Source organism: Vespa crabro, chromosome 3, assembly GCF_910589235.1.
Source record: "Vespa crabro chromosome 3, iyVesCrab1.2, whole genome shotgun sequence".
NCBI classification, from domain to species: Eukaryota; Metazoa; Arthropoda; class Insecta; order Hymenoptera; family Vespidae; genus Vespa; species Vespa crabro.
Genome location: NC_060957.1, coordinates 9,221,029 through 9,238,051, shown reverse-complemented (window position 1 = coordinate 9,238,051; position 17,023 = coordinate 9,221,029). Strand labels below are relative to the sequence as shown.

Genomic DNA, 17,023 nt, shown 5'->3' with positions numbered 1-17,023 from the left:
CATACGTTATCTTAAATGTTTCTAAGACGCTAGTTACCAGTTGTACTCTTAGTAAGACTTATTATTATGCTTCATTCTTCATTTATGAATAGGATCATATCTAAGAATATCATTCGATTTATTTCAATGAAAAACAAGACAAACGTATCAAGTTTAATACATTCAAATTCCAACCCTGATGCAACCCTGAGTGTATCGTAATAATACATATTAATGTTATATATTAGATTATGTATAATTCAATTAATGTACATTATAAATAATAATTTTTGCAAGAGAGTTAAAACTATTCATACATTTTTTTTTGTTAATATTTCTTTAATAATATCATTTGCCTTTTCGCCAATCATGATAACTGGTGCATTAGTATTTCCATTAACAATTATGGGAAAGTGTAGTAGGTCTGAGCCATTCAACATGTTTTTGTTTGGATTTACATGAGAAAATATTTAAATTTGATTATTATACCGTACGTGGAGACCGAAATGTATTTTTGTTTTTCCAAAAATATGCCGAATTTTAATCAGTCTGAAAAAAAAGAAATCGTGCCAAATCTCTTTCACGTGTCGGTATAGGTTTAATATTTCTCATCCAGTATTTCATTGTACGTGCTCAAAGAGTTATAATATATCTCTTCGTTTTGTTTCGTATATTAACGTTTTGGGAACGATTATAAAGATCAAAGAAAGGGGGTAAAATAATTTCATTTGTGAATTTTGCTATGTTCCGCAATTGATATTAACCTTATCCATATTATCGCGTTGAAAGAAAACAAGTAAAGTAAGAACATATTTCAGGTGTAGATTTTATCAGTAAGTTTTAATTGGAGAAGACAATGTAATTCCAAGAAGTCTGGTTATCCATGAAAGATAACACTGTTTATCTTATCGAATATTATGTTGCCGCGTCCTTGATGTTAAGCGCTTTTACAATGAATATTTCAAAATTGTTGAAAAAGTTTGTATTTTGGTTGAAATAATAATGATGTTGTATATTACAAGGGTATGAGTTTGCAATAACGAATTGATGTGAATTGCTGTGAAATTACCGCAATAATTTCTTCTTACTCTTAATAATAAAATAACAAATTAGTTAACTTGAAATTAGTTAACATCATAAATATAAATATATATAATCATATAATCATTAATAAATAAGTTTATTTGGATTTTTATTATTATGAGTTATTTTTTTTCATATTATTATTCAAGAGAAAGATTTTTCAAAAATGTATGAATGGCTATAATATAAAATTAACTTTAACAGAAATTCTTGACATATGATAGTATTGCCATATGGTTACGAAAACTAATATGTTTAAAAAAATTTATTATATAAAAAAATTTCCTGCAGTATTTATGACACGTTGTTGACACTTGTAGAAAATTTACCTTGTTTCTTTTAGTTTAATACATTGAAAACAAAAATAATATTTAATTTTCTTAAATAACATTTTGTAAGAATTTTTCTTACTGCTCTCTCTAATAACGTGTAAATAAGTTCTAGTGCGAAAAACTCGTTGATACCTGCTGCACTTATTAATTGTTTGACAGAGTAGTATGCTGCCACGTTATTCCTACATAGATAATCCAATAATTTGTAGGTGTTACGTTTATTTTGTAAATAATGAAGTAAAATCTCAAAAAGATTTTTATTCTAATCACTAACACTTACTTACGCTTACTGACATCAACCCTCTAGTGTATACGAAGTTTTATTAAAATTTGATTAAATTGTTCAATCGTATAATTATACAGAGATTGATAATAAATATTCTATTATGTGAAGGATTTGTGGTAATTGGTAATATTGTCATACTGCGATATCTTTAAAAATTCTATGTTCGTAGGAATGGTAGGTTTTGCGCAGATAGAAAAAAAAAATTAATGGGAGCGTTAATTCTCTCCAAAATTGTATTAAGAATATTATTTCACAAAATTTATATAGACAATTGTTATTAAAAAGTTTTGATTTAGTAGTAGAACTTAACAAAATCGAAATTCAAAACATTGCAACTGTACGGTCAAATAAATTGAAAAATTATTCATTCTGATGAAGTAGCGAAAAAGAAAAACAGTTAAGAAGTATACTGTATAAATATAGATGGTGTGACTGTAATAAATACATATTATGGAGCACAGCTAACAAGTACATTGAAGAGATGGAACAAAAAGACTTAGGAAAGTATTGATCTTGAAAGCCCAAATATAGTAGCGTTATAGAATAAATTCACGGATGAGGTAAACTTAGTCGACTGATTAATTGCATTGTACCGGATAAAAATTCATTCAAAAAGATGATATTATTGATATTGGCGTCTATAGTTGAATTTAAAAATAATACATGCTTGGCATTTATATAAGAAGAGATTGGCTATTATATAATGTATAGTCACTAAGATTATAAAAAAGAAATTTCTTCATGTTTATGTTAAGAATGATAAGGATGTAAAAGGGAGAACATCCTATCTTACATTCTATAGGTAAAAAATTACAAAACAAGAAAAAAGGAAAAGAAGTAAGAGGGCCAACTACAATTCTTCGTTGTAAAATCCCAAGATGTAATAAATGTTAACTCCAAATGGATAACATGCAAACAAATTCGATTATAGAGTTTTTAAAAATATAAATCATCTCTAACAATTTACAGTTAATTTGGTTAGGATAGTTAAATGATATAAATAGATTTTGATTAAGCACATATTATCTGTATAGAACATCATTCTTACAACAAAAAAACAAATAGTAATCATAAGCCTTATAAAGCAACATATTAAAGCTTTCTATCTATTCTCGTAATTATTTTATATGACGTAATAATAAAAATATTTAATTTACTTTCATTCGATGAACTATCCAAAATATCTATTATTGATTGAAAGAACCTGAGATAGTCTCATTAGTTCTCTTTCGTCTAGACATCCAATCCTTCTTTATGAGATCCGAACCCTTTTCACCAATCATTATCACAGGTGCATTGATATTTCCACTAGTGATCGTAGGCATGATCGAAGCATCGATCACTCGAAGTCCTTCTACTCCATATACTTTTAAAGAGGGATCTACGACCGCCATTGGATCGGATCGTGGACCCATTTTCGCAGTACAGCTCATGTGATAAATTGTCATTGTGTATTGACGAATTGCACATTCCCAATATTCATCCGTGAACATTGGAAGATGTTTACAATTTGGCAATGGCTTACTGTGAAATCTTGTTCCTAATCTTTTCAGGCTACTCGTCTCAGCAAATGCAATTGCTGCTTTGACTCCTTCACGTAAAACATTAACATCATCAGGATTCGTCAAATAATTGTGATACATTAATGGATAATCGAGCGGATTTTTCGACTTTAATTTCACATATCCACGAGATTTAGGTCTGAGCAACATTGGTAAAATGTTGAAACTATCTTGATTAATGATTTCTCCATAGACTTCATTGTAAAATTCGGTGGATATGCCATGGGCGATTATTGTTTGTTTTCCACCGATATTAATTGAGGTAGAAGTAATCATAAATTCTATATCTGGCCAATCATCGGTTTGGTTGGCATATTTAGTGGGTAGAAAGCCTACTACTTCGAGACCAACACTCGAAGTTAGTGGACCGTTCTCAGTAATTGCATATCTCAATGCTGTATTTATGTTCACCAAACGAGTGAATACCAAGCTGATCTTATGTTCGATGAGGAAGATTAGACCACCAACGGCTATATGATCTTGAAGATTCTGTCCAACGCCAGGTGAATCTTGAATCACTGGAATATCGAGATCTTCGAGGTGATTCTTAGCACCGATTCCAGACAGCATCAATAATTGAGGGGTGTTTATAGCACCTGCCGAAAGTATAACTTCTTTCTTCGCAAATACGGTCTCAACACGACCATTCCTAATAAATTCTACACCATATGCTCTTTTGGTACTTGGATCTATGAGAACACGCGTAACATGGCTCCATAACGATAGGTGAAAATTCTTTCGAAATTTGATGGGACGTACAAATGCCTTGGCTGCACTACACCTAGCGCCCCTGCGCATTGTATATTGAAAGAATGCGAAGCCCGTTTGTTGTTGGCCATTTACATCCACGATGTTATAACCCATTTCTTCTGCAGCTTGAAGATAGGCAGGACCCAGAGGCGTATTATAGGGACAGTCTTGAATAGTTAAATACCCACCTGAAATATCCATTTTTGCATGAGAATGAATGGATGACTCAATATCACTTGTAATGTCTTGTTGTTTCAAAATATTAATCATCTCAATTTTCTTAATTTTATGAACAATCAAAATCGTAGCTTACCTGTGCTGTGGTATTTGGTGTTCCGCGCTAAATATGGGTTTCTTTGATCCTGTGATTTTTTAAAGTATGGGAGTACATCGTCATATCCCCAACCAGGGTTACCAAAGCTTTCCCATTGATCAAAGTCACGACGATTCCCACGAATATACAACATGGTATTAAGTACGCTTGAACCTCCTAATACCTAGAATCAATCCAATAAGATAATATAATAATCTTAAGTAGTTTTTTTCAAGAGTAACCTGAAAGATTGTAATGATCTGTGATTGTATTAATTTATATAATATATATTATTGCATTTTATTTTCGTAGGTTTGGCCTAACATAGACATTCCGTTTGATCAATGAATAAATGAATTAATAGATAATTTAATTAAATATGGGTTAGAGAAATACTCATGTATTTATTCAAGTATCTTCAACTATTTGTTGTTTTTTTTTTAATTTCTTACAGCTGTTACGTTATATTAGCAACCATCTGTTTGTTTTTATTTGTAAATGACCGTATCCACGAACGAGTTTCTAATATTTACCGCGTCGGATTACTTTCTCTCCGACTCGATTATATCTTACGTATACTTGACCTTCTTTACATTATAACTCTATAGTCTGACATTCTAGTAGTCTTCATTATGAAATAATTGTTATTGTTGTCCATTTCTTTAACTATCTTGCATCGCGGCTAAATCAAAGGAGTTACCTTCCCTCGGGTCCAACAACTACGTTGATCATTCATCGCTTGGCAAGCACTATCTTGTGGTTGAGCTCTATACTTCCAATCCAATTTGCTTTTGTGTAAATATAGAGACAAAATCGGTACGTCCGTAATCTCGGTTTCGTGACCACCCGCTTCTAAAAGAAGTACACTCCATTCTGGATTCTCTGTTAATCTGTTAACAACAACGCTACCAGCTGAACCGCCACCGACCACTACGAAATCGTATTCCTTTAATAGATTTTTTGTGACTCGTGGTTGATTTTCGGGATCCATTAGATAATAATTGAAGTAAGTTAAGGCAGATATTAGAATCGGTATTATACTCAGTTTTCCAATACCGAGCGCAAACATATTCGTTTGTATCGCTGCTGCTGCAGTTGTCATAATGTTCGTCATCATTGATCTTGACTTTTAATTAGCTAGGCCTTTATTTTCCTCTTCGATCAAAGCGAAACTGTACATATACTGTAACACCGATCAGTCAAGGACGTTCGGTGAAACCATATGTAACTTTTATTAGTTACTTCTCTTTTTCGTTTATGAGTTCGGATGATCAAGCTTGAGTAATTAAACAAGATTGTTACGTAAATCATTGTACTGTCATATTCGATTTTTGTTGAAGTTACTTTTATTCTTAATTAACTGTAATTATTTTTTCAAAAGCATATATTTCTTAAGTATTCGAAAAATATTTCGTCATTACATTCAGTGAGGACATTTTCATTGATTTCCTTTTCTTCTTAATAACGATACTCTCGTAACGATATTCTAGGAGAATATTGTAACTCATTTGAAACAAGTTATTGGGATAAGATCTGGAATACTGAAATTCAACAAATTATATATATTTTAGCTTAGATTATTTTTTTCTAAGTGAAATGTTATTTTTACTTGTTACGTATTTTAAATTTAACTTTGTCCGAAACATCCTTTTTTCGTAATTCTGTTTTTTTTCGGATTTTAAGAATTTTTTTTTATTTTTTATGTATTATATTTCGTATCATGTGTAAATAAATATGGATATCGTGATACTTTAGTGATGACTGATAATTATTTAATTAGTGTAGTTACTTGATTATGACAACGTATAGTACATCATCGTGGTTTATTTAATTATATAAATAAAATTTAAATGATTTATTGACTTTCATTTTTCTTAAACAGTTATAAAATCTGTAATATTTAATTTTGATATTTAACACCAAATTTTGATGCTAAACTTATCGGATTTATTTGGCATTTATTTATAGTATAAATTCACATTCGAATTTAGTTAAATATATTAGTTCATTAATCGTAATGACAGCGTCTATTTTATATCACATTTGATTATTTTCAGTTAATTTTTTCTATATTTTTGGAACGAGATGTCTGTTTGCAATTGTTGACTTTTTTGACTTTTCTTATGAAAACGAGTAAATCAACAATTTTTACTGAATTTATTTTTGCTCATAGTTTTTGAAAAAAATTCCTTATTTTTTTTGTTCATAAATATGAAAGATTTATTTTTCGTTTTGTACGTCTTGCGATCATATAAAAGTGCTGTGTAATATTTAATTTTTATACAACGTATAAGTTGTGAAATATATTTAATTTTTAAAACTATATTTAAACTATACAGAAATTTTATGGAATACTTCTCAAAACTTAATGAAAGTAAAAAATAATAGATGAATAATATTTTTAATATTCTATGAGGGATCAAAAACTATTTCGGTGTATGTAGGTTTGTAATACGTATAAATTTTGTACGTATAAAAACAAGACAAATTACGAAAACCATTTTACAAAATTATTCATTTATATTTTTCAATAAATATCAAAAAATAATTCTGAAAATATGATCTACTAAAATAGAGTAATTATTAGGACGAATTAAAAATTATTTTGATCCTCTTTATGAATCTATTTTTAAACATAGGTATACGTATTTTAAATAAATATTCTTAAACATCACCGACTCGCTGCAGAAATTTAATTGTTTATGAAAAATTTGATAAATTTTATATTTTTGAAATTGACATCAGAAAATAAATTTAGAAATGTAGTAAAAAATAGTATTTCTATTTCTCAAATTCTAGGAACTCAAAGAATATGCAAGGTTTGCGCAAGAAAATATTGGGAAGTGAAATTACATGGGAATGTAAAATATATCTTATTATTTTGTACATTGCAGATTATTTTCATATTGATTACATGGTAAAGGATTATTAATATCATCAATAAAATATTCTATAAATTTCACGGGGATTTTTTCAATATGTTGACTATGTCTACACATAATTAAATTTATTCTTTACATTAAGTAAATGTAATTAGCGTGAAATCTGCTAACAAAATGAAATTAGCTAGATTCTTTGTTGCAAATTCAATTGGAAATTTGAAAACAAAAAGAAAAATCAACACCCATTGATGTATTACTTGATATATTGCAAGCGTTAGTAACAAATGTAAAACATTCTTTATTTGTATAAAAAACTTCCATATTTTTTAACAATTTTTGTACTTGTTTTTGTAATTTTTTGTAATTACTTAAAAAATGTTTCTTTTTTTTTCATTATAGGCGCATTTAAACGTATAATTTTTCTGGATGAATTTATTCGATATATTTGTAACGATTTTGGAAAAAAGCAAAAGAATTATGAAAAAAGGATATAATTTTAAGGATGATTTTCGGACTGTATGAATGAAAAGGAACAGCAAAGAAATAAAATTACATTTAAAAGCTAATATGTTTAAATATCGACAAAGGTTTGAATGTCCCGATTTGGGATGTTCCCTTGTCAAGTAGTATATTTCATAGTATCTAATTTGCGATTTCGTAGAGCTGCTAAACAGCATCTAATGCAATTTCAGAACACCAAAGTATTGCGTAATTTCTTTAAGTGAACGTGAGTGGTGACCGATGTAATATAGTATAATAGATTCTACTTCGTGCTTTTCCTTTCGAAAAAGAATACTCACCAGTATTACGTTTGCTTTATGTTATAGCGATCACTTAAAAATTAGAACACAAACAGTGCCTTCCCAAAATGTCTTCGTTAGAAATATCACAATGTACGTCATTTATCGATATGTCTCGACATTATTTTTCCATAATTGCAAATCAATTAATTATAAACGCGATATTTATTAGTATAGTTTCACATACATTCATTCTGAGACGGATCGTGTAGCTCACTGTGTCAGAGAAAGCGATAGACTGAAAGTTCGAATGTGGCGATGAAACATATAAACCTTGACTACCACCACCTTAATATGACGAAATTACTTTAACCACCATTTTTAAATTTTTTCTTATTAAGCCTATCACGAGCCTTTTAGTATATATTTATTCTTTGCCTCTAACCCTCTAGCTGCTCATTAATACTTAGGCTTGGCATGGTAATTGTGATATAGATCAAGGTGCATAATTATTCATAACAATTTTTTATTATATTTTTTTTCTAGAGTCTTTTTACTTTTACTTTTACGTTTAATCCATTTGCAATGATTTCATAACAAACTTGGAGTATTCTTTGCCGGTAAAAATCGCACGATAATGACATTTGCTCACTTAAGTGAAAAGAAAGTCTCCATTCTACTTGGTATTTTATAAGATTTCGCCAATGTTCGTAAATTTAGATTTTAGGTCAGACGAGAAATTTATTCTCTTACTGTATTATCAAAATGCATATCTTATTGACATTTATAACAATTTTTTTTTAGAACTTAAGAGTTGTAATTATCATATGAATCGATATTTTAGATCTATTTTAAATTTATGATGATTAATATAGAACTATCTAATCGTTTTTGCTGAGTTGTTATTTATTAATACGTATAATGATGAAATGACTATTAAAAAATTAAATAAGTTAAATCGTCCATAATAAGTGTGATCTTTTTTTCACGTAATGTAGGTTAATATAAATTTTATCAGTTTATTCTACATAAAACATTAATCAATTTCCATTATGTATGTCAATAAAAAACTTGTTTTTTACGTATTTCTTACAAATAATTTCTTCATAGTTAGTTTCGAAATCAACAAACATATGTACCCGCATTCGACTTAATCGATCATTTCTGTTCTTTGTTCTTTACCTCTTTCATCAGGGGTTACAAATTATTATTAGTTATATACTTCGCAGGAACATTTGTTAATATTTAAACAATTTAACATAAATACATATTTTACTCAATAGAATACATAGACAGAAAATTAGCATTCATTCATAATTATAATTTATATCAGTATAGTGTATGTGTGTACTCATCCATTAACATTATTTTAATAGTTTTCTTATTAATTGAATTGTCGTTGGGAACTAAGATAAAATCATGCGATTGTGAAGCAAACAGTTTATTATGTGAATTTTATATAACACACAGATACAATACGTAATATGTATAATTGGGAAGATCGTTCTTTTTTATCCATTTTAATATATGAAATAAAAAAATATTTTCTATCTTAATTGTATATAGTACTCGATGCGTATAATTTTTCATTATATCAAAATCAATGTAAATATAAAATATATAGGAACGCCTACGAATAGGCAACCATATATACTCCAGTGAAACTTTGAAGGCTCAACCCATAACCTGCGACGTAATATTTATATAATCGAATATAGTATTTATTTATATTTATAATGATCCCATATACCAAAAAACAATTCAAAGAATATTTTTTAACATTATGATAAAAACGATACGTTTCTTTTTTTACGTTATAAAAGAAAAAGAAGCTTCCAATTAAGGAAGCATCGTGGCTTATAAGAACTTAAAGTTTACTTTATGACTTTCAATTATATTTTTTGTAGCTCATTCTTTCCGAGCCAATTCGTTTTTATCATATCTGCTCCTTTCTCGGCTATAATCAACATTGATGCGTTTGTATTTCCACCGATAATTTGCGGTATTGTAGAAGCATCGATGATTCTTAATCTTTGAATGCCTTATACCTTAAGACGAGGATGGACGACTGCTGTAAAATCACCAAAATGACTCAGCTTAGCTGTTCCAATCGATTAATAAAGTGTTCCTGTTGTTTTATTTAAATTACAATCTTAATATTCCATAGAATGGGGCTTAGTGTTATGACAATTGTATATCGTAATGACGTAAGGATATTTCATTGTTTTGGAAAGTTTTGGACATCACCAATGACCTGAAAAGTTTTGGACATCACCAATGAAAAAAATCAAGAAACTTTAGAAGTATCTTTCTATCCGATTGATAGCAAAATAATTTGCATAGATCTTAATTGGATCGTTCTTTCCGCGAAAAAAAGCTCCCGCTAAGTTCATTCGTAACAATAACGTTGTTCTAAACTTTTTAAAATAAAAATGGCGGACTTAATCCTCTAAAATAATGGCGAATCATATTTCTTACATTGAATTATTTGGAGCTTATATAACAATATGCAATTAATTCGTTTACTATTAATAAATGATGGAAAATTAGTCTTATTTCAGCACATACTTTGTGTATATATATATATATATATATATATATATATATATATATATTTGTATATATATATATATATATAAAGATATCTTTAAAAAGCAACTTTTTAGAATTTTTAATAGTACACATAATTATTTTATACTACGTATTTGAAAAATGTAGGAATTACTTTCATTCGATGAACTATCCAAAATATCTAATATTGATTGAAAGAACCTGAGATAGTCTCATTGCTTCTCTTTCGTCTAGACATCCAGTCCTTCTTTATGAGATCCGAACCTTTTTCACCAATCATTATCACAGGTGCATTGATATGTCCACTAGTGATCGTAGGCATGATCGAAGCATCGATCACTCGAAGTCCTTCTACTCCATATACTTTTAAAGAGGGATCTACGACCGCCATTGGATCGGATCGTGGACCCATTTTCGCAGTGCAGCTCATGTGATAAATTGGCATGGTAACTTGGCGAATTGCACATTCCCAATACTCATCCGTGAACATCGGAAAATGTTTACAATTTGGCAATGGCTTATTGTAAAATCTTGTCCCTAATCTTTTCAGGCTACTCGTTTCAGCAAATGCAATTGCTGCTTTGACTCCTTCTCGTAAAACATTTACGTCATCAGGATTCGTTAAATAATTGTGATACATTAATGGATAATCGAATGGATTTTTCGACCTTAATTTCACATATCCACGAGATTTAGGTCTGAGCAACATTGGTAAAATGTTGAAACTATCTTGATTAATGATTTCTCCATACATTTCATTGCAAAAATTATCCGTTAGACATAAAGCATCTTTAAGTAATTCTCCAATAGTACTAATCGAGGAAGAGGAAATTAATAACTCTACATCGGGCCAATCGTCCGTCTGATTGGCATATTTGGTGGATAAAAAGCCTATTGCATCGATACCAATACTCGAAGTTAGTGGACCGTTTTCGGTAATTTCATATTTTAATATTGAGTTTATATTTAATATGCGATTATAAACAAAGCTGATCTCGTGGTCGATAAGGAAGGTTAGACCAACAAGGGATACATGATCTTGAAGGTTCTGTCCAACACCAGGTGAATCCTGAATTACTGGAATATCAAGATCTTCGAGGTGATTCTTAGCACCGATTCCAGACAGCATCAATAATTGAGGGGTGTTTATAGCACCTGCCGAAAGTATAACTTCTTTCTTCGCTAATACGGTCTCAATATGACCATTCCTAATAAATTCTACACCGTATGCTCTTTTGGTACTTGGATCTATGAGAACACGCGTAACATGGCTCCATAATGATAGGTGAAAATTCTTTCGAAATTTGATGGGACGTACGAATGCCTTGGCTGCACTACATCTAGCGCCTCTGCGCATTGTATATTGAGGCAATGCAAAGCCCGTTTGTTGTTGGCCATTAACATCCACGATGTTATAACCCATCTCTTCTGCAGCTTGAAAATATGTTGGATTCAGTGGTGTATTATAAGGACACTCTTGAATAGTTAAATAACCATCTGTAAAATCCATTTTTGCATGAGAATGAATGAAAGACTCAATATCACTTGTAATGTCTTGTTATTTCAAAAAATCAAGCATTTCAATTCTTCGAATTGTATGAACAATCAATATCCTATCCTACCTGTGCTATGGTATTTGGTGTTCCGCGACAAATATGGGTTTGTTTGGTTCTGTGACTTTCTAAAGTATGGGAGTACATCGTCGTATCCCCAACCAGGGTTACCAAAGCTTTCCCATTGATCGAAATCACGACGATTCCCGCGAATATACAGCATAAAATTAATTACACTTGAACCACCTAATACCTAGAATCAAGGGAATAATATTATGATGTAATAATTTTAAGTTATTTTCACGAAAATAAGCAAAGTTGTTTCAGTGACTTATGATTGCTTTTGTTATTGATATTTTCGCGGGCGGTTTTACTATATCATTTCAAACTCTTTCGCTGAAGACCGACAAGGTAGTCCTGTGTCAAATCAAAGTCTATATTCATTTTAATAGTAGAACCCGGAGAATTTTAGGTATAGATATTTATAAATCGTGTTCAGGTAGGTATTTAATTCAAAGGATTCAACATGGATGTTTTGTTTAATCAATGAATGCATTAATAGCATATCTACCGCAATATGATTTATAAACGTTAGAAAATTATATATAATAAGTTTAATGCAAATTCATTTCATTCTTGTATCTTCAATTATCTGATACTTTTTTTTATTCCATTACGTTATATTAGCAACCATCCATTTATTCTCCTTTGAAAACGACCTTATTTACGAAAGAGTATGAAAATTTTGTTCGTGAGTAAAGTATTATTTTCTCTTTAATCTGATTGTGTTTTTCCTATACTCAACACTTTTTGTATTACGACGCACAGTAACCTAACATACCAGCAATGTAATTATAAAATAATTGATATTGTTATTGAATTCTTCAACGATCTTACGTCACAGGTGAATCAAAGAGCTTACCTTTCCACGGGGCCAACAACAACGTTTATTTTTCATTGCTTGACAAGCACTATCTTGGTTTTCAGTCCTATATTTCCAATCTATTTTGGTATTATGTAAATAGCTAGAGAAAATTGGTATGTCTGTAATCTTGTTTTCGAAACCACCTGCTTCTAAAAGAAGAACACTCCATTCTGGATTCTCTGTTAATCTGTTAACAACAACGCTACCAGCTGAACCGCCACCTACCACTACGAAATCGTATTCCTTTAATAGATTTTTCATGACTTTTGGTTGATTTACGGGATCCATTAGATAATAATTGAAATAAATTAAGACAGATATTAGAAACGGTATGATACTCAGTTTTGCGATACCGAGTGCAATCATATTTGTTTGTATCGCTGCTGCTGCAGTTGCCATATAGTTCGTCATCATTGATCTTGACTTTTAATTAGCTAGGCCTTTTTTCCCTCTTCGATCAAAGCGAAACTGTTCATATATTGTAACACTCAAGTGATCAGTCAAGGACGTTCAGTGAAACCATATACAACTTTTAATAGTTAGTTCTCATTCTCTTTTATAAGTTCGAAAGATCAAGCTTGAGTAATCAAACAAGATTATCATTCATCCATGAATATCCCTAATTATTTTTTCAATTCATGTATTTCTCATATGTATTTTCATCAATGTATTTCTCAAATATTCGAATTAGCATTTCGTAGTTACGTCCAATGACAATATTTTTATTTATATTTTTTTCTGCATAATAATAATATCTTTTGTTGGACGTCGGAACGGACTTGCAACAATTAGTCGAAAATAAATCTGGAATATTGAAATTCAAAAAATTATAAAGCTTTGTGGATATCTGTGATATTTTCTTCGAAGTATAATGTTATTGTTTTTGGTATGTATAAGATTTTATTGATGGAATACAAAATCTATTGGATTTTAAATATCGCTTAGTATTTCTTCAATGTATCAACTTTTGTATCAATGCAGAATAGTGATATTTTAGTGATGAAAGATAATCATCAACAAAATGAATTTCGATTAAACTGATTGCGTGGGGAAGGATTCGAGTTTATGCATGTATCATTTTACTTTTGTGTTTGTGAAACAAACATAATGACTTAATTACATCTCTAAAAGATGATGCATTCTCTGGAATTCTCAATTTCATGTGACTTATAGTTTTGTTGATAAGTAAGCTAAGTATCAATATTGTGTACAAATTTAAAGAATATTTTTTAAGTCGTAATTGATTTTTTGCGGAGCTGTGGGATTTGTTTATAGTTATTTGTTGTTTCACTATCTTACGCGAGACTCCTTATTGTTCTAAACTATCTTTGAGGCTATAAGTAGTGATTACATCTTGTAATTATGATCGTTCCTTCTATTTTTTATTTCAATCAACTAAAGAAATAACCTGATAATAATTATAATGGTTCATACAACTGTTGATAACAAGTCCAATAACAAGTAAAGGACATGGATTCTCTCAGGACTTTCCTAGCTCACGGATGAAGTATCATTACTGAACAAGATTATCCTCGAGATTAAGAAATCAATGTGATGCGAAGAGCACATGTACTTTTTTCTAACTGGATAGAATTGCAAGAATGAAGAAATAATTGATAATAAAAGCGTATCAAGTCGTACCGTTATCTCATTCAGGAAGATATGTGTTATACTGACTAGGATAATAACTCCATCCGTCCGTGACATTAAAGAGTTCAGCATAAGCAACTTGTATTACGCAAGCTGTGAGTTTACTCACCTACTAGATCATATAAAATAATTAGTGCTAAATTTTGCTGCCAAACTGACTTTTCGAATTCGTAATGATCACACCGAGACACCTTTCAGTTTGCTGGACGACTCTTCTATAATTAGATATCTTAAATAATGGCGATGCAGAACATTATTGTAAGATATTTTTTATAATCCTGTCTTTAAGATGCAGTCTAGTGAAATTCATATCGCTTTTATGGTTAATAGAGATTTTACTAATTAAAATTTTGTAATGGTGTATAACTCTTTGCACTTTACTCTGAACACTGGGGTCAGTTTACTTAAGATCGCTTTCTGCCTTTTGTACTCTTTTCTTGGTCTACTAATGACTAATCTTTATCTTGCTTTTTTCCCGTCTTTTCTGTCGTTTTTTATCTCCACTCCTCACTCACGCATATGGTTTTGGAAATTTTAAATGCATTGCTTATCTCACTTAAGTTATATCTCCATTTCATTTCCACTCTCAATATTCCAGTTATGTCTCTTCCTTTCTCAAATAAGCTTAGTTCGCCCATAGCATATCATATTCTCGTTCAACTGTTGATCGACTGATCTCATTCAAATACAACTAATTAAATTTACCCAGCGCTTACACAAATAGAAACATTACAATGATAATTTAAAATGTCTGAGATTTGGATTTAATCATGCATATTTCGATGATTACTTTGACACGTTATGCAATAGATTAAAAATCTTGATGGCCAGTTCCATAGACTTATGATAGTTTTTGAATATATGACCGTTTCTTTTTCGTTTATATATACAACTCTTTTTTTATGATATCCGAATTCTTCTTACTTATCATCATTCCCGAATATTCAGTGCACATTTATTGAGTATCAATAGAAATGGGGATATGATTGTAGGTTTTCTCATGTTTACGTTTTCACGTCGTATTACACGTTTCCTTTCTTCGTAAAAATTTGTTTAGTTCTTTTTTTAAGGTTTAGCAAACGATTAGTCATACGAGAATTTGATACGTTTCTGCTTTCATTATTTTCGCACGTTTTACCCAAGATTTTGTTAAATTTATTATAAACCATAATTGAATCGAAATTAATCACAGCGGTCTAATTTTTATCAATATCAATGTGAGATTGACCAATTTATTAATTTTAGTCGAAATGTTATATAACAATATTTGCTACAATATATAATATATTTGTGACTAGCGTTACGTATTACGAGTTTCGGAAATAATATTTCGTTAATGATGCTACTAGCTACGCTGGTAAAAAGTTTTTCCTTTTATCTGACTATTCGATAAAACGATTGGAATAATCAAAAACAATGAAAAAAAGGAATGGAATATGGTAAAGAATAATTTTATTGGTCGTAGGTATGTCTAGATACTCTGGAATGGTATAATTGTATGTGCTGTTTCTTATTTGCTGCCTTTTTAAGAAATAGCTATTTCAACAGTAAACTCCAAACAAATATATGTAACAGTGTAATGCGATGAAAAAATTGAATGAAAAATTACATTGCCATCAGTTTTGCTGATTTTATCCTTAAGTGAGCCTGTATAATTCATACGTTATCTTAAATGTTTCTAAGACGCTAGTTACCAGTTGTACTCTTAGTAAGACTTATTATTATGCTTCATTCTTCATTTATGAATAGGATCATATCTAAGAATATCATTCGATTTATTTCAATGAAAAACAAGACAAACGTATCAAGTTTAATACATTCAAATTCCAACCCTGATGCAACCCTGAGTGTATCGTAATAATACATATTAATGTTATATATTAGATTATGTATAATTCAATTAATGTACATTATAAATAATAATTTTTGCAAGAGAGTTAAAACTATTCATACATTTTTTTTTGTTAATATTTCTTTAATAATATCATTTGCCTTTTCGCCAATCATGATAACTGGTGCATTAGTATTTCCATTAACAATTATGGGAAAGTGTAGTAGGTCTGAGCCATTCAACATGTTTTTGTTTGGATTTACATGAGAAAATATTTAAATTTGATTATTATACCGTACGTGGAGACCGAAATGTATTTTTGTTTTTCCAAAAATATGCCGAATTTTAATCAGTCTGAAAAAAAAGAAATCGTGCCAAATCTCTTTCACGTGTCGGTATAGGTTTAATATTTCTCATCCAGTATTTCATTGTACGTGCTCAAAGAGTTATAATATATCTCTTCGTTTTGTTTCGTATATTAACGTTTTGGGAACGATTATAAAGATCAAAGAAAGGGGGTAAAATAATTTCATTTGTGAATTTTGCTATGTTCCGCAATTGATATT

The 17,023-nt window shown here is 30.0% G+C and overlaps 3 protein-coding genes across 3 annotated transcripts in view; 1 reads left to right on the top strand and 2 right to left on the bottom strand.

Annotated features, from left to right (window-relative positions):
* The window catches only part of LOC124422600 (flotillin-2), an 88,087-nt gene that overhangs the window by 24,762 nt on the left and 46,302 nt on the right, over window positions 1-17,023 (top strand). The window lies entirely within an intron of this gene.
* On the bottom strand, window positions 333-8,208 carry LOC124422595 (glucose dehydrogenase [FAD, quinone]-like). Its single transcript, XM_046959269.1, has 4 exons — window positions 7,988-8,208; window positions 5,006-5,846; window positions 4,306-4,489; window positions 333-4,180 (listed from the first exon to the last, which is right to left on the bottom strand). The coding sequence occupies exons 2-4, from the start codon at window positions 5,420-5,422 to the stop codon at window positions 2,868-2,870; spliced, it is 1,914 nt and encodes a 637-aa protein (XP_046815225.1). The 5' UTR covers window positions 5,423-5,846; window positions 7,988-8,208; the 3' UTR covers window positions 333-2,867.
* On the bottom strand, window positions 10,680-13,375 carry LOC124422468 (glucose dehydrogenase [FAD, quinone]-like). The gene is made up of 3 exons (XM_046958934.1): window positions 12,974-13,375; window positions 12,121-12,304; window positions 10,680-11,995 (listed from the first exon to the last, which is right to left on the bottom strand). Exons 1-3 carry the CDS (start codon window positions 13,373-13,375, stop codon window positions 10,680-10,682), a joined length of 1,902 nt encoding a protein of 633 aa, XP_046814890.1.

Coding starts and splice junctions, on each gene's coding strand:
- LOC124422595 (XM_046959269.1), bottom strand. CDS start 5,422: ATGATGACGAACATTATGACAACTGCAGCAGCAGCGATACAAACGAAT. Junction 4,490..5,005: donor GTTGTTGGACCCGAGGGAAG/GTAACTCCTTTG, acceptor GATTGATTCTAG/GTATTAGGAGGTTCAAGCGT. Junction 4,181..4,305: donor CACCAAATACCACAGCACAG/GTAAGCTACGAT, acceptor TGGATATTTCAG/GTGGGTATTTAACTATTCAA.
- LOC124422468 (XM_046958934.1), bottom strand. CDS start 13,375: ATGGCAACTGCAGCAGCAGCGATACAAACAAATATGATTGCACTCGGT. Junction 12,305..12,973: donor GTTGTTGGCCCCGTGGAAAG/GTAAGCTCTTTG, acceptor CCTTGATTCTAG/GTATTAGGTGGTTCAAGTGT. Junction 11,996..12,120: donor CACCAAATACCATAGCACAG/GTAGGATAGGAT, acceptor TGGATTTTACAG/ATGGTTATTTAACTATTCAA.